At 36.9% G+C, this 23,680-nt stretch overlaps 2 protein-coding genes across 9 annotated transcripts in view; one reads left to right on the forward strand and one right to left on the reverse strand.

The window, feature by feature from the left end:
* CBR4 (carbonyl reductase 4) overlaps positions 1–23,680 on the reverse strand; it is a 124,875-nt gene that overhangs the window by 82,443 nt on the left and 18,752 nt on the right. For 2 of the 8 annotated variants that reach the window (XM_045880168.3, XM_045880167.3), the window contains one exon: positions 14,827–21,185. The exons of 4 other annotated variants lie outside the window; for them this stretch is intronic. In XM_045880168.3, the coding sequence (XP_045736124.1) occupies positions 21,007–21,185 (179 nt within the window). In that variant the 3' untranslated portion in view covers positions 14,827–21,006. Of the gene's footprint in view, positions 1–6; positions 187–7,402; positions 11,562–14,826; positions 21,186–23,680 lie in introns of those variants that run through there. 2 more of the 8 variants (XR_010409628.1, XM_045880166.3) reach the window with 2 other exon arrangements.
* Positions 5,699–10,936, forward strand: LOC123842686 (coiled-coil domain-containing protein 144A-like). The gene is given in 11 exon segments (XM_064581725.1): positions 5,699–5,736; positions 5,816–6,489; positions 6,492–6,564; positions 6,566–7,332; positions 7,335–7,395; positions 7,397–8,364; positions 8,367–8,689; positions 8,691–8,754; positions 8,757–10,154; positions 10,157–10,703; positions 10,705–10,936. Coding segments are annotated over 11 exon segments (5,127 nt in total). The 3' UTR covers positions 10,919–10,936.

Here is a 23,680-nt window from a genome sequence, read left to right on the forward strand (position 1 = left end):
ACATACCTATCAATAATTACTTTAGGGACGCCTGGGTGGCTCAGTTGGTTAAACGTCTGCCTTCGGCTCAAGTCATGATCCCAGGGTCCTGGGATCGAGTCCCACATCGGGCTCCCTGCTCAGTGGAGAGCCTGCTTCTCCCTCTGCTGCTCCCCCTGCTTATGCTCGCTCTCTCCCTTTCTCTCTCTGTCAAATAAATAAATAAAATCTTAAAAAAAATAATAATAATTACTTTACGTGTAAATGGTCTAAACACTCAAATCAAAAGACACAGGATGGCAGAATGGATAAAAAAAAAAAGACCCATATATATGCTGCCTACAAGAGACTCACATCAGGTGTAAAGACACATACAAATTGCAAGTGAGAGGATGGAAAAGAATGCATGCAAAAGGAAGCAAAAAAAAAAAAAAAAAAAAAAAAAAAAGCCAGGGTAGTAATACTTGTATCAGACAAAACAGAATTTAAAACAAAGACTGTAACAAGACCCAAAGAATGTCCCATGCCCCTATAATGATAAAGGAATCAGTCCAACAAGAGAATATTACAATTGTAAATATCTATGAAACCAACATTAGAGCAACTAAATACATAAAGCAAATATTAACAGCCATAAAGAGAAAAACTAAAAGAAATACAAAGTAGTAGAGGACTTTAACATCCCATTTACATAAATGGACAGATCATTCAAGCAGAAAATCAATACAGAAACAGTGCCTTTGAACAACACATTAGACCAGATGAACTTAACATAATATAAATCTTGAATCCAAAAACAAGAGAAAACACATTCTCTTCAAATGCACATGGAATTCTCCAGAATCACATGTTAAGTAACAAAACAAGTCTTAATAAATTTAAGAAGACTGAGGTCAAAGCATGCATCTTTTCTAACCACAATGGTATGAAACTAGAAATCAATCGCAAGGAAAAACACTAACATGCAGAAGCTAAATAACATGCTACAAAACAATGAATGAGACAACAAATCAAAGAGGAAATAAAAAAATACATGGAGACAAATTAAAATAGAAACACTATGGTCCAAAATCTTCAGGATGCAGCAAAAGCAGTTCTAACAGGAAATTCATGATACAGGCCTACCTCAAGAAATAAGAAAAATATTAAACAATCTAACCTTACACCAAAGGAACTAGAAAAAGAGAAACAAAGCTCTAATTTAGTAGAAGGAAAGAAATAATAAAAACCAGAGAAGAAATAAATGAAATAGAGACCAAAAAAAAAAAAAAGAAAAGATCAATGAAACCAAGAGCTGCTTCTTTGAAAAGATAAAGAAAATTGATAAACCTTAAGCCAATGAAGGAAAAAAAGAGAGAGAACCTGAATAAATATAATCAAAAAGGAAAGAAAAGAAGTAACTACCAACACCACAGAAATACAGGGATTATAAGAGACTACTATAAAAAATTATATGCCAACAAACTGGATAATGGAGAAGAAATGGATAAATTCCTAGAATATTCTAAAATTGAATCAGGAAGAGATAGAAAACCTGAACATTCAAATTACTAGGAACAAAAATGAATCAGTAAGCAAAAACTCCAAAAAAACAAGAGCCCATGGCCAGATGGATTCACAGGTTAATTTTATCAATTCAAAAAGAGTTGGGGGGGAGGAGGGTTCTGGGTGGCTGAGTCAGTTAAGTGGTGGACTCTTGATTTTTAGCTCAGGTCATGATCTCAGGGTCCTGAGACTGAGCCCCACGTTGGGCTCCATGATCAGCAAGGAGTCTGCGTGAGGATTCTCTCTCCCTCTCCCTCTGCCCCTCCCCCTGCTTGAGCATTCTCTCCCTAAAATAAATAAAATAAACCTTTAAAAGAAAATAGAGTTAATACCTATTCTCCTCAAACTATTCTAAAAAGCAGAAAAGGAAGTTTCCAAATATATTCTATGAGGCCAGCATTACCCTGATGCCAAAACCAGACAAGAACACTGCAAAAAAGAAAACTACAGGCCAATATCCCTGATGAACATACATGCAAAAATCCTCAACAAAGTATTAGCAAATTGCATTCAACAATACATTAAAAGGATCATTCACCATGATCAAGTGGGATTTACTCCAGGGATGGAAGGCTGGTTCAATATTCACATATCAATTAATGTGATATGCCACATTAACAAAATGAAGGATAAAAATCATATGACCATCTCAAGTGGCTCCATGGAGTGGAAGATGGTGGCTGAATATGAGGACCCTAGGCTCACCTCATCCCACAAATACAACTAGATGACTTATCAAATCACCCAAAATTCCCCAGAAATTGATCTGAAGACCAGTAGAACAAACTCCACAACTAAAGGTAGAGAAGAGGCCACATCGAGGAGGCTAGGAGAGTGGAGATGCTAACTGGGGAAACATATAATGGCCACAGAGGTGGGGAGGGAATCATGGTCACAGAGGAGGGAAAGAGACAGACTAACATACAGGGGAGTGCAAAGGGAAGACAAATGCCCATAGCAATTGGCTTAGAAAGTGAGAGGGCCCGAATTTCATGAGTTCTTGCAACCAGCAGGGCTTAAAGTCAGGAATTTTAAAGGTCACCATGCTTGGCTATGGGAGAGCTTGCAGGCACTGGGGCTGCTCTTGGAGAAAAGGCAGGGCAAACAGCCTGTGAAGTACAGCATTAAAACAGTGATCTGAAGAGTGCCTGGGGCACACAATGAGGAGGTTACTTGCTCATCTCAGAAGCTTATCCCACAGAGTCAACATTCACAGAGACCCCTCTGGGAATAAAGGAATTGGCAGGCACCATTTCCCTTCCCCACCCCTTAGCATAAACACAGAGCCACCTGCAGGAACCAGAGAAGCACAAACACTTGCTACCTAACTTGCTTACACCAAACCCCACTCCCCATACTCTGGTGGAACTACCCTTCCCAGTCTCACTTGCCTCAGTCCCAGTGCAGCAGGCCCCACCCCCAAAAGACAGGCCCAAACCCCTGCCCACATCCTGTCTCCCAACCTGGGAGTTTTGCAAGGCCTTGGTCCTGATGGAGGAGGTGACAGGTCTCATTCCACAAAAGAACACCTAGTTAAAACACATCACATTCAGGCCAGGGTTCAAAACGCTGCCCACAGCAGGGAAAGAGAACCTCTGCAGATAACTGGCCTGAAGGATAAAGTGGTGACAACACAACAGCAGAGCATATGCAACACATACTGGAGACACTCACAGAAGTGCCAGGCCCTGGGGAACAGGGGACACTACACAGCAGGGCACTCCAGGATGTCTTCTTCATAAATCATTACACTCAAGAACCCTGACTTTCCTAACACAGAAACAGGCACAGAGACTTACACAAAATGAAAGGACAGAGGAATTTCTCCCAAATGAACAAAAGGACAAGGTCATGGCCAGATATACAAGCAAAACAGATATAAATAACATGCCTGATGGAGAATTTAAAGCAGTAATCATAAGGATATTCACTGGACTTGAGAAGAGTGGAGAACATCATGAGACCATTACATTAATACACAGATAAGTAATAACATAGAGGTAGAGGGCACATGAGAAACACACTTGATTGAATGAACAGCAGGCTGTTCATAAAAGAAGCAAAGGAATGAATTAATGACCTAGAAGACAGAGCAGTGGAAAGTAATCAAGGTGAACAAAAGAGAGAAAAAAGAATTACAAAAAAAACAAGAATAGAGTTAGGGAACTCAATGACTCTGTGAAACTTAATAACTTTAGTATTATAGGAGCCTCAGAAGAAGAGAGAGAAAAGAGGGCAGAGAATTTATTTGAAGAAATAATAGCTGAAAACTTCCCTAATCTGAAGAAGGAAACAGATATCCAGATCCAGGAGGCCCAGAGAACCCCCAACAAAATCAATAAAAGCAGATCCACATCAAGACATATTGTCATTAAAATGGCAAAATATGGTGATAAAAGGAAAAACATTAAAAGGAGCAAGAGAAGAGAAAACAGCTACACACAAAGGAAACCCCAATAGGTTATCGGGATTTTTCAGCAGAAACTTTCCAAGCCAGAAAGGAGTGGCATGATAAATTCAAAGTGCTGAATGGGAAAAACCTGCAGCCAAGAATACTCTATCCAGCAAGGCTAACATCTGGGAAGAGAAGGAGAGAGAAGAGTTTCCCAGACAAAAACTAAAGGAATTCATGACCAGTAAACCTGCCCTGCATAAAATATTACAGAGGACTCTTTAAGTGGAAAGGAGAGACCAAAAATCACGGTATGAAGGTTTCTGTAAAACATCAATCAAGGAACTCACAAAATGAAAGTATGTAAAATATGACACCATACACCTAAAATGTGGGGAGGAGATGAGTAAAGAATGGGTTCAAACTTAAATGACCATCAACTCAATATAGACTGTGATATGCAGAAAATATTATATACAAAACCAATGGTAACCACAAAGCAAAAACCATTAATAAATATACAAAAGATCCAAATATATCACTAAAGAAAACCAGCACACCATGAAAGACAGAAAGGCAAGAAAGCATCAGAGAAGATTTTTAGAAATAACCATAAAACAAGTCATAAAATGACAATAAATATATACTATCAATAATTACTATGAATGTAAGTGGACTAAACATTCCAATCAAAGACATGGGCTGACAGAATGGATGAAAAAAAACCAATACCCATCTATATGCTGCCTACAAAAGACTCATTTCAGACCTAAAGACACTTGCAGATTAAAAGTGAGGGGACGGAGAAACATCTAGCATGCAAATGGATGTCAAAAGAAAGACAAAGTAGGAACACGTATACGAGACAAAAGGAACATTAAAACAAAGACTGTAACAAGAGACAAAGGACACTATATAATAATAAAGGGGACAATCTAACAAGAAGATATAACAACTGTAAATATTTGTGCACCCAATGTGGGAACACCCAAAAAAATAAAAGTTAATAACAAACATAAAGGAAGTAATGGACAATAATAAAATAGTAGGGGACTTTAACACCCCACTTACAGTAATAGATCATCGAAACAGAAAATCAACAAGGAAAAAATGGCTTTGAAGAACACACTGGAACATATGGATTTAACAGACATATACAGAACATTCCATCTTAAAACAGCAGAAAACACATTCCTTTTCAAATGCACACAGAACATTTTTCAGAAGAGATCACATATTAGGCCACAAAAAAAGCCTCAACAAATTCAAGAAGATCGAAGTCATACCATGCATTTTTTCTGACCACAATGCAATGAAACTAGAAGTCAACCACAAGAAAAAACCTGGAAAGAACACAAATACATAGAGGTTAAGTAACATGCTACTAAACAATGAATGGATCAAAAAGTAAATAAAATAATAAAAAAAGTACATCAAAACAAATAAAAATGAAAACACAAAGGTTGGGATGCCTGGGTGCTCAGTCGGTTAAGTGTCTGCCTTCAGCTCAGGTCATGATCCCAGGGTCCTGGGATCGAGTCCCGCATTGGGTTCCTTCTTAGTGGGAGCCTGTTTCTCCCTCTGCCTGCCGCTCCCCCTGCTTGTGCTCTCGCACTTGCTCTCTCTCTCTCTCTAATTAAATAAATAAATAAATAAATAGACAATACCAGGCGGGAGGGCGGTAGGCGGTTTGTATCCGGGCTGTGAGGTGCTCGGCTCCTCAGCGGACCTTGCTGCCTCTGTCTCTTTAACGCGAGAGGAAGCGATGCAGAGGGGTGGAAAATGGCAGAGCTGCAGATGTTACTAGAGGAGGAGATCCCGTCTGGCAAGAGGGCGCTGATAGAGAGTTACCAGAATCTGACCCGGGTGGCGGACTACTGTGAAAACAACTACATCCAGAACAGCCCTCATGCTTGCTGTACATTATGATTCTGCAGATCTAGTCAGGGTTCTTCTTCAGCAAGGTATTAATATCTTTTCTGAAGATGCGTGTGGATGGACTGCAAAAGAATATTCTATTTTTAATGATCTTCAAGTCAGTCGCCAACTAATTGCCGAACATAGAGAAGAAAAACTTAACAATGATTTGCAAAGTAAGAATGCAGTGGCAGATAAGAATTCTGAAGAAGAGTCTTTAAGCAGTATTTCCATTAAACCAGGTACTGATGATTCATGGCCTACATCAGATGATGAAGACTTTAATTTTGATATCAAGACTGTCCCAAAACCAAACTTAAGAGCGCTAATGAATGCTTCTGAGCAATTCAAGAATGTGGGAACAAAATGTGGCCTTATAACACTAGGAGGTAGAACTTTATCTGAGCATGATAATTCTAATTATGAAGATGAAAATATAGTTGGACTTCTTTACAAACTACCATTCAAAGCCAATGACTTTTCTTGTCTTGCTTTTTCAAAACCTTCTGTCAAGTCGTTAGCAGGCCATGGTGTTACAAAGGAAGGAGAGGTGCAGCCGGCAACTGGAAAAAAGGACAATGGTATTAATATTACTGAAAGTGCTCCACAAGAGCAAACAGTTAATGACCATCTGACTTCTGCTGATAGAGCATACAAAGTAATAGTAGTGTTACGATGTCAGCATTGGGATTAGGAGAAGAGGAAGATGGAGAATCACCTTGGGATTCTGAGTATTTCTGAGAGTCTTCTAAAGAAAGACGTTAAACATTTATTTGGAGCTGCGGATCAGAAAGGACCACGTATATTAAATGAACAAGTAGAAGATTCTCCGAAAAGATATCCTTATGTGAAGCCTACCGTTGAAGTGAAAGATTCTGTTCCTAAGAAAACAGTAGAAGTCAAGGAAAAACAAACATCCAACTCAGATTGGCCAGCAGAATTAGACTTAGGAAGGACATCAGAGGAAGAGCATAAAAGACTTGATGAAAGTGAAAATAACCACCTAAAGGATAAAGGTATTTCACAAACATGTATCGTGGCAGAAAAGACATGTGAAAATCAAACCCAGCAAATTAACGTTCCACTTTTGCATCTGCAAAAAAAGTCTCGAGAACCAGAAATGAATAAGAAATGTGATAGAAAGGATAATATATCAGTATATTCAGAACATCCTTCTGTGCAAAAGCGTGAGGAAATCTCGATCAAACAAGGCAAATTAGTGTGGAAAAATAATCTAAAACACATCACCAGTGAGTTAAAGCGGACGTTTGGTGAAACTTGTGAAAAACATAAAATTGCTCCTTATCCTAAGGAAGAGTCACTACGTGGTAACTTTAAAGAAGGAGCAAACTTAATGGAAATACCTTCTAACTTGACAAATGATAGACTTGATTGTGAGAAAAAGGATATATTTGCAGTGCCTGTCCCTCTAGTAGTTCAGGCATTTCCTGAACAAAAAAATTCTAGTCTCAAATATGCTTGCCAGGCATCTTCTGATTTTTAAGTGAAAATAAATCAGACTGTGAAAATGATAACAAACCAGACACTGAGCATGTTTTTAACAAAGAGTTTTAAAAGTGATACAGAAACTAAAAAAGTAAGGAACCCACTCGCTACGTTTGAAGTGAAAGAAGACCAAGAGTTTGAGGTGCAAATGGCAAAAAGTATGAACCAAAATAGCACTAATTCTAAATTAGACATTGGACGTATACCTCAGTCTAGTGACTCAGAAAGCCGTTTCGACAAAAGGTTTTCCCGCTCCAATGAGATGAGACAAATGGCTCAAATAAAAAGGCACCATAGTTCTGCCGTTACAAACATTTACAAGAAAACAAAAGTCTTGTTCCAGAAGCCATTCTGTGCAGTTAATAACAGTACTAATAACTATAGAAGTATGGAACCCGAATTAGAAAATGTGAGTTCTTCTCCACCATGTAGTTACAGAACATCAGAAGTATGTCTAAAAGAAGAATTACAGCAAGATGTTCAAAAGTTTAAGAACGAGATAGGCATGTTACAGATAGACATCCTGGATGAGGAAAAAAAGAAAGTTCAACTTCAAAAAGAGATTAATGAAGAAAAGAAGAGAAACCAAAGTAATGAGACGGCAGTATTAGAAAACATATATGCTGTCGCTGCTGCTGCTGCTGCTGGACTAATTCAACAAAGAGAGAGCGGAAAAACTGAAAACCACCTCTTTCCTGTTGGGAAAAAGGAAGATTCTGATGGTAGTGATCCTGGTTTGCATATGAAGGAAGTAAGGAGAGATGAAAATGACAAATGGACATCAGAAGTATCTGTGATTACACCAGGGCTTGAGAAGGCTGATTCCCTACCTTCTCATCCACCACAAGTGAATGATGACAGCACTTCAAGTGAAATGGATCAGGATGAAGTAAGACCTGCAAAGAAAACGGCTCATGAAAAGAAAGAGGTCAAAAAGCAAATTAATTTTATGGATGACCTTGACTTAACTGAGTCATCTGGAACAGCTTCAGAGGATTCCAAGTTGCCTTGCTCTAAGTATATGAGTCGCTAATTGTACAAGTTGGCCAGGATCGTAAAGATTCTACTACTTTACTAAAAACCCAGGATGCGATTCTTTCGTATAAAAAATTAGAACTTAAAAAAAATCAGTGTAAACAACTTAAAAGAAAAAATAAAGAAATGGAAAATAAAGTTAATGGACTACAAAAGGAGCTATCAGAAACAAAAGAGTTGAAATTGCAACTGGAGCATCAAAAAGTGAAATGGGAACAAGAACTTAGCGATTTGAGATTTACCTTCAAACAAGAAGAAGAAAAAAGAAGAAATGCTGATAAATTATATGAAAAAATGAGGGAGCAATTCAAGAGAAAAAGAAGAGCAGTTTAATAAAGAAGTTGAAATGAAACAACAACTTGAACTTCATCTTGCAACAGTAGGTGCGAATTGAGGACTGTGAGAAATAATTTGGATCAGATGTCTAATAGTCATAAAGAAGAAAAAGATCTGTTGCCTAAAACCCACTTGTGGCAGGATGAAATTGCCATGCTAAGACTGGAAATAGACACAATAAACAATAAGAACCAGGAAATGGAAAGTAAATATTGTGAAGACATTGAAATTATAAAAGAAAAGAATGTCAGTCTTCTAAAGACCATAAAACTGAAGAAGGAAACATTAACAAAAATAATATTAGAATATAGTGGACAGATTAATGCCCTGACCACTGAGAATACAATGCTAAAGTCTAAACTGGAGAATGAAAAGCAAAACAAAGAAAGACGGGACACACAAGTTGGATCATATCGAGCTAGACTAGCTACTGCTCTAGAGGATTATGATCAAAGTCAGGCATCAAAAAGAGACCTAGAACTTGCTTTCCAGAGAGCAAAAGATGAATGGTTTCGTCTGCAGGACAAACTGAATTTTGATGTGTCTAACCTAAAAGAAAACAATGAGCTTCTTTCTCAAAACCTTTCTAAAGCTGAAACTAAATTCAATACTTTAGAAATTGAGCTCCATCACACAAGAGATGCTCTCAGGGAAAAGACTTTGGTTTTAGAATGTGTACAAAGAGACCTAAGTCAAACACAGTGTCAGAAAAAGGAAATGGAACACATGTATCAAAATGAACAAGATCAAGTGAATAAATACATTGGAAAGCAGGAATCCTTAGTGGAGAGATTATCTCAACTACAAAGTGAAAATATGCTGCTTCAACAGCAACTAGATGATGCTCACAACAAAGCTGCCAGTAAAGAAAATGTAGTAATTAATATCCAAGACCAGTTTCAGGATATCGTAAAAAAACTTCAAGCTGAAAGTGAAAAACACGGTCTTTGGCTGGAAGCAAGCAATAGAGAGCTAATTAATGAATGTAATCTTTTAAAAGAAAGAATGTATCAGTATGAAAAGGAGAAAGTAGAAAGAGAATTGCAAGAAGCACAAGATCGACATGCAGAGGCTGTAAGATGTATTGAGACGTCGAAAGATCACGTGCAAAAGCTTGAAGTTGAAAATGCCAAGTTAAAAGTTACAGTCAAAAACCAAGCGCACAAAAATGAACAACTTCAGGAAAACCTGTTAAGTACAAGTTCGTCTGATGAAAAGGGACAGATAAAGAAATTGATTGAGTTGAAACAATCTCTGGAATGTAGTTTGGATCAAGAAATGAAGAAAAATGGTGAATTAGAAAAAGAGATGACTAGATTTAAGAAACTCTTAAATGTGACAAGGAGAAAGTTAAGTGAATATGAAGATGGAGAGATTACTTCCCCTGGAAATTCAAAAACCAATCAAATTGAAATGGATAGTCAGATTAATATGCTAAAACAGAAGCAAAACTGGAAACTGCGTCTTCAAAATGTCTATACCTGGATGCAAACAACCAGCTTCTTACCCAGGAGTTATCATCTATGAAGGAAATGCAGAAGAAATACGAAAAACTAAAGAAGAATAAAAAGAAGTTGGAACAACAAGTAGTAAACCTCAGAAGTCATGTAGAATTCAGTATGATAGAATACAGTAAAATAGAACAATATAAACGGGAGTTTGAAGAAAGAACAAGATTGGACATAACAGAAAAATTAAAAGAAGCCAATCTGTTTTTCCAGACACAAGTAGCATCTCAAGAACGCTTAGGACAGTTAAGAGAAACTAATAATGTTTCAATAAGAAATCAAATGGAACTCAGAATTAAAGAACTGGAATTTGAATTATCCAGAATGAAAAGTTCTCAAGAAGATTTTAATAAAACAGAATTGGAAAAATACAAGCAACTCTACCTAGCAGAATTAAAAGTTCGAACGTCATTGACAAATGAACTGAACAAGACTAATGAGAAGCTGGCAGAGACCAGTACCAAACTTCTGGTGGAGACACAGCAAAAAGTCTTTGATTAATACTATTACTATGAGCCCTGTCCTAGAATTGCCTTCTGTTAGAAATATGAATAATAGTTCACTGTTCAATACATATGTTGCTCCAAGAGAAAACCTAGTGACTCCTACCTCAAGCTCATGGCCTACAAAGAATGGCGTTGAGACTTTCTTAACCAAGTCTCATGATCCTAGGACTGTTTCTGTTTCTGTAAGTGACTAGCCGATGTTAAGGTGCAAATGGTGAGATCCCAACCTCGGTTGTGTTTAAGATCCCAATCAAACCCTGATGATCCAGATGAACACTACACCTTGTGGTAATTCAGTGAATGTGACTCAAGAATGGTAATGACCATATCGACGAAGGTACTAAACAATTTGGGAGAGTTAGAGTCCATTAAAGTATTTCTGGGAACATGCAATCCATTCTTGCAGCAAGAGGGGAAACATTCTACTCTACGATGGCCTGGAAGTATCCCTTCCCTCTATACTTTGTGGAAGGCAATGAGGTGTACTGTTGCTAAGGTACCCTGCCTAGATCCTGTCCACCATTTCAGGACTGACGGACTCATTCCTCCAGCTGTTGGAAATGTTGGTGCTGACAACTCCCACAAATTGGAGCCAATTATTTCTGAGGATGTCCTTGTATGTGTGTGCTTCTGATACAACAGAAGGGGGTCGCCATGGCAACGGACGCCGGGTTCTGGACTCCCAACTGCCCCAAGCCTGCAGCTGTGCGGGAGGCGCCCGGCCACAGCGGCCAGCCCCTGGCTCTGATGGAGAGCGAGGAGGACACGTCGGAGAGCGAGGAGGACACGTCCAAGACCGAGGAATGCCGGAAGATCCTCGAGAACCTCGTGTCGACTCTGGAACAATTCCGGTTCAGCCCCAGAGAGAGAGACAGCGAGAGAGGGAACACAAGCAAGGGGAGTGTGAGAGGGAGAAGCAGGCTTCCCGCGGAGTGAGGAGCCCGATGCGGGGCTCGATCCCGGGACCCTGAGATCATGACCTGAGCCGAAGGCAGAGGCTTAACGACTGAGACACCCAGGCGCCCCTTTTGTGTTTGTTTTGATGCAAGTTCCATATACTGTTTTGGTGACTATAGCTTGGTAACAGTTTGAAAACAGGAAGTGTGATGCTTCCACCTTTGTTGTTCTTTCTCAGGACTGCTTTGGCGGTTTGGGGTTTTTTTTGTTCTATACAAATTTAAGGATTGTTTTTCCTATTTCTGTGAGAAATGTCACTGGAATTTTGACAGAGATTGCATTGAATCTGTAGATGGCTTTGAATAATGTGGATATGTAATGTTAATTTTTCCAATCCATAAACAACTAGATATCTTCCTAAATAAATAAATAAATAAATAAATAAATAAATAAATAAATATCTTTAGAAAACACAAAGGTTAAAAACCTTTGGGATGCAGCAGAAGCAATCCTAAGAGGGAAGTTTATGGCAATACAGGCCTACCTCAAGAAGCAAGAAAAATCTTGAACAACCTAATCTTCCACTTAAAGGAGCTAGAAAAAAAAAAAAAATCTAAAACCAGCAGAAAGAAGAAAATAATTAAGATTAGAGCAGAAATAAATGATACAGAAACTAAAACAAACAAACAAACAAACAAAAACCAACAGGTCAATGAAACCAGGAGTTGGTTCTGTGGGGGGAAAAAAAAAAAAAAACCACAATATAACTGATAAACTTGTAGCCAGAGTCATCAAGAAAAAAAAAAAGACCCAAATAAATAAAATCACAAATGAGAGAGGGGAAATAACACCACAGTAATACAATTATAAGAAAATATTATGAAAAATTATATGCCTGTAAGAAATGGGTAAATTCCTAGAAATATAACCTACCAAAACTGAAACAGGAAGAAATAGAAAAGTTGAACAGACCAATTACCAGAAAAAAAATTGAATCAATAATCAAAAAACTCCCAACAAACAAAAGTCCAATAGCAGATGGCTTCACAGGTGAATTCTATGAAAAAAAAAAATTTTTTTTTAAAGATTTTATTTATTTATTTGTGAGAGAGAGAATGAGAGAGAGCATGAGAGGGAGGAGGGTCAGAGGGAGAAGCAGACTCCCCGCTGAGCAGGGAGCCCGATGCGGGACTCGATCCTGGGACTCCAGGATCATGACCTGAGCTGAAGGCAGTCACTTAACTGACTGAGCCACCCAGGCGCCCTCTACCAAAAATTTAAATAAGAGTTAATACCTATTCCATTCTTCTCAAATTACTCCAAAAAATAGAAAAGGAAGAAAAACTTCCAAATTCATTCTATGAGGCCAGCATTACCCTGATACCAAAACCAGATAAAGACACCACAAAAAAGAGAACTATAGGCCAATATCTCTGATGAACATAAACATAAAAATCCTCAACAAAATACTAGCAAACCAAATCCAACAATACATTAAAAAAATCATTTACCACGATCAAGTGGGATTTATTCCTGGGTTGCAAGGGTGGTTCAATATTTGCAAATCAATCAATCTGATATATCACATGAATAAGAGAAAGGATAAGAACCATATGATCATTTCCATATATGCAGAAAAAGCATTTCACGGGGCGCCTGGGTGGCTCAGTCGTTAAGCGTCTGCCTTCGGCCTGGGTCATGATCCCAGGGTCCTGGGATCGAGCCCTGCATTGGCTCCCTGCTCCGCGGGAGGCCTGCTTCTCCCTCTCCCACTCCCCCTGCTTGTGTTCCCTCTCTGTCAAATAAATAAAATCTTTAGGGCGCCTGGGTGGCTCAGTTGGTTAAGCGACTGCCTTCAGCTCAGGTCATGATCCTGGAGTCCCGGGATCGAGTCCCACATCGGGCTCCCTGCTCGGCAGGGGGTCTGCTTCTCCCTCTGCCCTCTTCCCTCTCGTGCTCTCTGTCTCTCATTCTCTCTCTCTCAAATAAATAAAATCTTAAAAAAAAAAAAACCTTTAAAAAAAAGAAAAAGCATTTCACAAAGTATAACATCAATACATAATAAAAACCCTCAACAAAGTAGGTTTAAAGGGAACACACCTCAATATAATAAAGGCTATATATGAAAAACCCACAAATAATATCATCCTCAATGGGGAAAAACTGAAAGCCTTTCCCCTAAAGTCAGGAACAAGACAAAGATGTCCACTCTCACCACTTCTTTTAATTTAAATTCAATGAATTAACATATAATGTATTATTTGTTTCAGGGGGTAGAGGTCTGTGATTCATCAGTGTTACATAATACCCAGTGCTCATTACAACATATACCCTCCCCAATGTCCATCACCCAGTTACCCATCCCCCCAACCCTCTCCCCCCTCCAGCAACCTTCAGTTTGCTGAATCCCTCTCTGGATTCATCTTGTTTCATTTTTTCCTCTCTTCCCCTATGATCCTCTGCCTTGTTTCTTAAATCCCACATATCAGTGAGATCATATGATAATTGTCTTTCTCTGATTGACTTATTTTGCTTAGCATAATACCCTTCTAGTTCCATCCACGTTGTTACAAATGGCAAGATTTCAAATTTTTTGATGGCTGCATAATATTCCATTGTGTATATACACCAACATATTCTTTATCCATTCATCTGTCGATGGACATCTGGTCATTCTCACCACTTTTATAAAACATAGTACTGGAAGTCCTAGCCACAGCCATCAGACAACAAAAAGAAATAAAAGGCATCCAAATTGGTAAGGAAGAAGTAAAATTTTCACTTTTTGCAGATGACATACGGCTATACATAAAAAACCTTAGAATCTACCAAAAACTGCAAGAACTGATAAACAAATTCAGTAAAGTAGCAGGTCGCAAAATTAGTATACAGAAATCTGTTGCATTTCTATACACCAATAATGAAGCAGCAAAAAGACAAATTAAGAAAACAATCCCATTTACAACTACACCAAAAACAGTAAGATACCTAGGAATAAACCTAACCAAAGAGGTGAAAGACCTATATTCCGAAAACTACAAAACAGTGATGAAAGAAATTAAAGACAACATAAAGAAATGGAAAGACATTCCATGCTCATGGATTAAAAGGACAAATACTGTTAAAATGTTTAAACTACCCAAAGCAATCTACACATTTAATGCAAGCCCTATCAAAATACCACCAGCATTTTTCACAGAACTAGAACAATCCTAAAATTTGTATGGAACCACTAAAGAACCTGAATAGCCAAAGCAATCTTGAAAAAGAAAAGCAAAGCTGGAAGCATCACAATTCTGGATTTCAGGTTATATTACAAAGCTATAGTAATCAAAACAGTATGGTACTAGCACAAAAACAGACACATAGATCAACAGAACAAAATAGAAAATCCAGAAATAAACACACAATTATATGATTAATTAATCTTTGACAAAGCAGGAAAGAACATCCAATGGGAAAAAGACAGTCTCTTCAACAAATGGTGTTGGGAAAACCGGACAGCCACGCACAAAAAATAAATTGAAAATGGATTAAAGACCTAAATGCAAGACCTGAAACCATAAAACTCACAGAGGAGAGTACAAGCAGCAATTTCTCTGACACTGGCCGTAACAACTATTTTCTTGATAGGTTCCCTGAGGCAAGGGAAACAAAAGTAAAAATAAACTATTGGGGGAAAAAACTGAGAGCTTCCCTAAGGTCAGGAACACAACAAAGATGTCTGCTCTCACCACTTTTATTCAACATAGTACTGGAAGTCCTAGCCACAGCAATCAGACAACAAAAAGAAATAAAAGGCATCCAAATTGGTACAAAAGAAGTAAAATTTTCACTCTTTGCAGACATGAAGCTATACACAGAAAACCCTAAAGATTCTACTAAAAAAAAAAAAAAACAACTGCAAGAACTGATAAATCCAGTGAAGTAGCAGGATATAAAATCAATGCCCAGAAATCAGTTGCATTTCTATACACTAACAATGAAGCAGAAGAGAGAGAAATCAAGGAATCGATTCCATTTACAATTGCACCAAAAACCGTAAGATACCTAGGAATAAACCTAACCAAAGAGATAAAGGATCTGTACTCTGTAAACTAAGAACACCCATGAAAGAAATTGAGGAAGACACAAAGAAATGGAAAAACATTCCATGCTCATGGACTGAAGAATAAATATTAGTAAAATGGCTATGCTACTTAGAGCAAACTATACATTCAATGCAATCCCTATCAAAATACCAACAGCGTTTTTTAAAACAGAGCTGGAACAAATAATCCTAAAATTTGTATGGATCCAAAAAAGACCTCGAGTAGCCAAAGGAATGTTGAAGAGAAAAACAAAGCTGGCAGCATCACAATTCCAGACTTCAACCTCTATTACAAAGCTGTCATCATCAAGACAGTATGGTACTGGCACAAAAACAGACACATAGATCAATGGAAAAGAATAGAGAGCCCAGAAATGGATCAACTCTATCGTCAACTAATCTTTGACAAAGCAGGAAAGAGTATCCAATGGAAAAAAGACAGTCTCTTCAACAATTGGTGTTGGGAAAATTGGATAGCCACATGCAGAAGAATGAAGCTGGACCACTTCCTTACACCATATAAAAAAAAAACTCAAAATGGATGAAGGACTTCAATGTGAGACAGGAATCCATCAAAATCCTAGAGGAGAACACAGGCAGCAACCTCTGTGACCCTGGCTGCAGCAACTCCTTGCTAGACACATCTCAAAGGCAATGGAAACAAAAGCAAAAATGAACTAGTGGGACTACATCAAAGTAAAAAGCTTCTGGACAGGAAAAAAAAAATCAACAAAACCAAAGGCAACCTACTGTACTGAGTGGGAGAAGATATTTGCAAATAATATATCCAATAAGGGATTAATATCCAATATATATAAAGAACTTACATAACTCAACACCAAAAAACGCCCAAATAATCCCATTAAAAATGGGCAGAGGACCTGAATCAACATTTTCCCAAAAAAGACACACAGGTGGCCAACAGACATATGAAAAGATGCTTAACATCACTAATTATCAGGAAAATGCAAATCAAAGCCACAATGAAATAGCACCTTACACCCGTCAGATGGCTAAAATCAAAATGACAAGAAAAAACAAGGGTTGACAAGAACGTAGAGAAAAAGGAACCCTTGTACACTGTTGGTGGGCATGTAAATTGGTGCAGCCAATGTGAAAAACAGTATGGAGGTTCCTCAAAAAACTAAAAATTGAAATATCGTATTATCTAGTAATTCTACTACTGGGAGAAAATGAAAACATTAATTGAAAAAGATATATGCACCCCTGTTTATTGCAGCATTATTTGCAATAGCCAAAATATGAAAGCAACCCAAGTGCCCATCAAAAAGGAATGGAAAAATAAGATGTGGTATATATATACACAATGGAATATTACTCAGCCATAAAGAGAATGAGATCTTATCATTAGGGACACCATGGATGGACCTAGAGGGTATTATGCTAAGTGAAATAAGTCAGAGAAAGACAAATAACATAGGACTTCACTTATATGTGGAATCAAAAAAACACACACACAAAAAGCAAAAACATACCCCTAAATACAAAGATCAAACTGATGGGTGGAGGTAGGCAAAAATGGGTGAAAGGAGTGGGAGCTACAGGCTTCCAATTACCAAATGAATAAATTACAGGAATGAAAGGTACAGTATAGGGAATATAGTCAATGGTATTTATTATAATAGTGTTATATGGTGACAAATGGTAGCAACAGTTTTGGTGAGCACAGCATAACATATAAAGTTGTTGAATTACTGTTACTATGTTGAATTACTGAAACTAATTCAAAACTGTGTGTCAACCATACTTCAACTAAAAAAACTATTTTGGGAAACAAAAGTTCTACAGGTAATACTGATACCACCCCCATTTTGGATTATTAGCCCAAGAATTCTAAGTTAAATTTCTGGTAATTACTCGAACTAAGGTATCCTGCCTAAGAGAAAACAGCTGATTGGCTTAGGATTGCAAATTCAGTTTTAAATTGAAAGTAAGCATCAAAATTAGAGATAAATGACTAAAAAAGATAAATTACCAAAAAGATTAAATCATAGGGATTTGATCAAAAAATAATATTCCAGGATACATACTGAGAATCAGAACAGATATATCTCAATGACTACCACCAACTATAGCACAGAGTAATGGGCTGATGATCTTGAATCAGAAAATCATAGTGGCTTATCAGTGTATTTTTTTTTTTTTAAAGATTTTATTTATTTATTTGACAGAGAGAGACACAGCGAGAGAGGAAACACAAGCAGGGGGAGTGGGAAAGGGAGAAGCAGGCTCCCCGCAGAGCAGGGAGCCCGATGCGGGACTCGATCCCAGGACCCTGGGATCATGACCTGAGCCGAAGGCAGTCGCTTAACCAACTGAGCCACCCAGGCGCCCTTATCAGTGTATTTATGGAGTATATCCAATATACTCAGAGCTGAGTAGGCAAAGTGGGGGTATCAAAAGAAGTACCAGATATTTAGCAGGTATTCAACCAATATTTGAGTTCATAAGCTAAATGAATGAAAACACAGTATGGTCTCTACCCTCAGGAGCTTACAATGTAGTACAAAGATAAAACAGATATAAAAGAAACTTAATTATTAAATAATCTGAATACAGTTTACCCTTGAACAATGCAGGGGGTTAGGGGCACTGATCACCTGCACAGTCTAAAATCCACCTATTAACTCTGATGCCCAAGAACTTAACCATTAATAGCCTACTGTGGACTAGAAGCCTTACCAATAACATAAACAGTCAGTGAACACATTTTTTTGTAAGCTGTATATATTGTATTCTCACAATCAAGCTAGAGAAAATATTAAGAAAATCATAAAATACATTTTCAATACTGTACTGTAAAATACCCGCATATAAGTGGACCCACACAGCTCAAACCCATATTGTCCAAAGGTCAGCTGTATGTTTGTCAAGTTGTTAAGAAATCACTGAAGTTCTTGAGTGGCTGAACATACACAACAGCTGCCAACTGATTTGAGCAACAGGATGCAAGTATTAAATTGCAAATTCTACCAGGTCAGTGGGAGTAAGTGAATTTGCCAGCAGTGGAATAGTGAAGGCTTATTTACCTATTTCAAAATCTCTTCCCTATTCTACTACTTTGATATGGCCTGGGTGAGGGAGGTGTATCAGCTAAAAAGGTTTTATTTAAAGTATAAATATATACACGTAAAGGTTAAATCTATCTGTAGCTTAATGTCATTAATTCAGTGAAATATACTGCTTTCTTCCTAATCCCCAGTCAAATCACCCTCACTGATGATTTCAGAAGATGAGCTATCTGGAGAAGGAAAGTCAAACCTGAGGAGGATGTTATGAAGAAATGCAGGTAGCTGAAGCCGTGCAGGTGAGGCAGCATTAGAAAACGGCCTACTCTGTCTCCACAGACTCTCCTACCTCAAAAGCACGCCACAGCATTTTAAACCACCCCGACTGCTCCATTTCTTTTATGTGCCTGGAACTGCTAATGCCTAATAAATCCTATATATTACCATGCTTGCATTTAGTAAACAGCTTGATTAATAATACTCATTTTACTCACACTTAATAACTTTCTTTTTTTTTTTTTTAAAGATTTTATTTATTTATTTGAGAGAGAGAGAGCACAAGAGGGGGGAGGGTCAGAGGGAGAAGCAGACCCCCCCCTGAGCAGGGAGCCGGATGCGGGACTCGATCCCGGGACTCCAGGATCATGACCTGAGCCAAAGGCAGTCGCTTAACCAACTGAGCCACCCAGGCACTCACTTTCTCACTTCTTAAATAGACTTCTCTAAGATTATTTTGAAGATAAATTTAAAATAATTTTTTAAAAGATTTTATTTATTTGACAGAGAAAGAGATAGCAAGAGCAGGAACACAAGCAGGGGGAGTGGGAGAGGGAGAAGCAGGCTTCCCACGGAGCAGGGAGCCCTATGTGGGGCTTGATCCCAGGATCCTGGGATCATGACCTGAGCCGATGGCAGACACTTAACGATTGAGCCACCCAGCTGCCCTAAAATAACTTTTAAGGAATCAGAAAGCTTGATGTAGAATTTAGATCTGACTTTATTACCTTTTATTTTTTATTTTTACTACCTTTATCACATTGCATTTATTTAGTATCCTCTTCACACCTTTGCACTGACTTGCAATATAAAATTAAATCTGTTTACATAAAATAATGTTCAGCTCCAATAAAATTATAAAAAGACTACTTTTTAAGATGCAGTAAACATTTAAAACATATTTTGAAATGATAAATAAAAATCAACATGAATCCAGTGACATTATCCCCCACATTATGTAAAATATCACATTATTCCCCACAAAAGAGTTCAATGCAAAATAAATGTTGCCTGATATTTTACATTCAGTTTGTGTCTTTACCTCTCTATTCTCAGGCAGATATTTTCTCTTAAAAGTAATGCTTTAACTGTTCCTTATGAAGACATCTTACTCATTGTTACTGCATATTTATTTATCATTTATGACTGTTCATTACTAATTAAGTATTTCCGAAGTTTTAGGGTAAAAATCATATTATGTTCATTCATACAAAATAATCTTAATTTTTAAAATGTCATTATTTGTTATACTATTTTTAAGTAGTTTGCTAAACTGAGTGTTTTGTGGGTTAAACACACACAAAAAAACTACTTCTATTTCCTAAGTTGATAAGAACTCAGCTCATTCTTATACCTGATACTAAAACCTTAAGGGTTAATCTTCATCATCTTTGAGAATTTCTGAAGAATGGGTCAACTATACCACCCTTGCATTTGTAAATTATTTTGCCCAGAGGCTTAATCAGGAATAATGCACGCAAAGAAACCAGACTCTAAATTCATGCCAAATAAAATGATAATTTTTTTTCAACCTTTATAAAAATTGATCTTCTAAGGCATATGGAAAAGGAATACAATGTTTAACCAGCAGGACTGCTCAAGTACTGACAACTAAAATACTCCTTAGCAATGGCCCAAACATTAACTTCTAGAGAATTTTGACTGATAGAATAAAATAACTCATGCTAATTAGATTATATAATTTTGCCACTTTTGAGACAAAATATATAAATTAAAATAGTGTCGGTTTATATCACTTGCAAATGTCTATATACTAAAATTGCTACAGCCTATAAGGTACATACCACTTAGAAAACACAAATGGTCACACACTGCTCTTTTCAGGTATATTCACATAAAGATGAAAATCAGTATTTGTAGCATCAGTAGGTCTGATGAGCAAATGTCACCCATGTAGGTATGACTGTCAAATCAATAGCCAAAGTGTGCCCTTGATTATAATCACTATTATATCTGAATAATCTGTAAATTATATCATGAGTTGTAATCCCCCATCCACTACCAGAACATGCCCTGTAATATATGGTGATTCTAAAAGAAACACAACCGCATGCGCCACATCAATAGGTTCTCCAAACCTCCCAAGAGGGATATTTTTCTTTAGATGTTCTTCTTTCAAGTCTTTCGTCATATCTGTGTGAACAAATCCTAAAAGAGAAATGTTTACTTAGTTGAAAAGGGTAGACACTAAGCCATCTGCTCAATTTCAAGTAAATACAAATTTGCTCCTGAAAATTTGAGATTATTAACAAACTTGTTTAGGAAATACAGAGTTCTGCTAGCAATCAAGTAACCAAGTCTACATTTTTATTCAATTTAACTCAATGAACATTTACTGAACACCAAAACATTCGATTCCCAAATATCTGGCCCAACTCCTAGCACAATATAAGTGGGTAGATACAAACATGAATAAAAATTCCATTCCTTCAGGAACCTGTAGTTTATGGAAGAAACACTCACTTGTCCCACTAAATATAATAAAAGGTCATCTGGTGAATACCCTTACACACAAACTACCACAAAGAAGTAATTTTCACTTCATTGGGGGTAGAGGGGTAATAGGGTTAGAGGGAAGAAAGGTGGTCACATGAACTGATTTGGCAGGTCTGACAAAAATTAGTTTTGTTTGCTATAGCTAAGATAGCTGATGATCAGAAAGAACAGTATTCCCAATATTCATATAAGAAAAAAATCTTATGGAATGATCCTATTCTGGTGCAAGTATATACTTAAAATTCAAAATTTAACATGGCATTAGTAAATGAAATGAAGCTTAAAGAGAACATTTTCTAAAGTATATGGTTCTGTGGTATAAAGTACCACATATTATACTAAACAACCAATTCTAAATGACTCATATAATAGAAATATGCCAGACCTATAAATTTATTAAGAAAATTTAGTGAGATTAGTCTGAGACAAATACATATTTAAAATACTTAACTTACAAAATCAGTATACTATACATTACTCAATCATTTAAACTTTTAAAAAGAGAGCAAATAATCCTCATGAAAGAAAAAAGATTTAATTTTAAGGTCATGAAAAATACATGGACTAGAAGACATGTGAAGTGAAAGATTAATGTGCAACCTCAAGAACAGTTTTCAAAAAAAGAAAGAACAGTTTTCAGACTGGCTTGTACTAAAATTAAATCATTTGTAATTCAAACTGTAATTTAATCTAAAAACACTGCCATTTGAAGTATCAGGATAAATGTGAACTAAATACTGTATTAAGAATTAACCTAAGGTCATTGGTTTATTATGTAATATTATGTTACTATTTAACTTTTCTTTGCCTTAGGTTTCACTTACAAATATTTAAACAGTTTCTTAAAAGTCTTCTGAGAAATAATCATAAATTTTTCTATCATGAAGCCTACAACAGTGACAGCTTTCTTAGGGAAAAACTAGAAACAAGCTGAATGTCTTTCAAAAGCGAACTATTTGAAGAAATCATGGTATAGCCACACAGTAGAACAATATGCAGCTATTAAAAATGATGCTATGAAGTACATTTATATAAAAAAGGTTACAAATGCATTATAACCCCATTAAAAAGAAAACAAAATATATATACTAATGACTAAAACAACCACCAAAATATTAACAGTGACTATCACTAAATACTATTATTACAAGTGGTGATTTTTACTTTCTTCTCTGTACTTGTCTGTACTTTCCAAATTGTCTACAACATATGTATATTATTTTGGTATTCAAATAGTTATTGAAAAAGATGCACAGTACTAACTTCAAATTGTCTGAAATGAGGACCTGGAATAAAAAAACAATGTTTTTTTTGTGTATTTCATTGTGAAATATGACCTCCTCTGCCATTAAATCTTACATTTATTTAAAAAGTCCACCCCACTTACTTCAATCCCTTTCATCTTTAAGAACAATGAGATGGGCAGAAGGAATGCAAGAATATAGAGAAGTACATGCTGCAGATAATAACAACACTGGATGACCAGCCTCTGCAGAATTTCAAGTGAACTGTAAATGAAACCTCATCTACCGTGAAGAGTCATAATAATTAATAGGCAATCCAATTACCTTAAAAAGCACTATCATGGGACTTCCTGATAATCCAGTTTTATGTCTTTGGACACACTTATTTTCAAAAATACCTCAGAGTATATTAGGGGAAAAAAACTCATCTCACATATTCAAAAAACTGAATTAATTAAAATTATGAATGTAACATTAAAGATCACATTATCTTCTCAAGGAGTTCATGATACACTTACTTTATTCTAAGGTTGTTTTGAATTCTGGCAAAACTGGCATAAAATATTTCCCCACTAACTCTCAACACCCTCAGCAGAAAATCAATAATGTTTTTTAATCTTAAAGGAAAAAACTCGGGGTGCCTGGGTGGCTCAATCAGTTGAGTGTTCGACTCTTCATTTCAGGTCAGGTCTTGATCTTGGGGTCGTGGAATCAAGCCCCGCATTAGACTCCTCACTCAGCAGGGAGTCCCCTTGAGATTCTCTCTCTCCCTCTGCTCTTCCCCCAGCTCTTTCTCTCTCTCTCTAAAGTAAATAAAACTTTTTTAGAAAAAAATCCAAAAAAACTACAGTAAAAATGTTTTTGCTAGAAAGACCTTGTAACGATGAGTTAGCAAATTCCAGG

This window comes from Mirounga angustirostris, unplaced genomic scaffold, assembly GCF_029215605.1.
Source record: "Mirounga angustirostris isolate CCGP_5_RB_7025 unplaced genomic scaffold, mMirAng1.0.hap1 SCAF_2, whole genome shotgun sequence".
Taxonomy (NCBI): Eukaryota; Metazoa; Chordata; class Mammalia; order Carnivora; family Phocidae; genus Mirounga; species Mirounga angustirostris.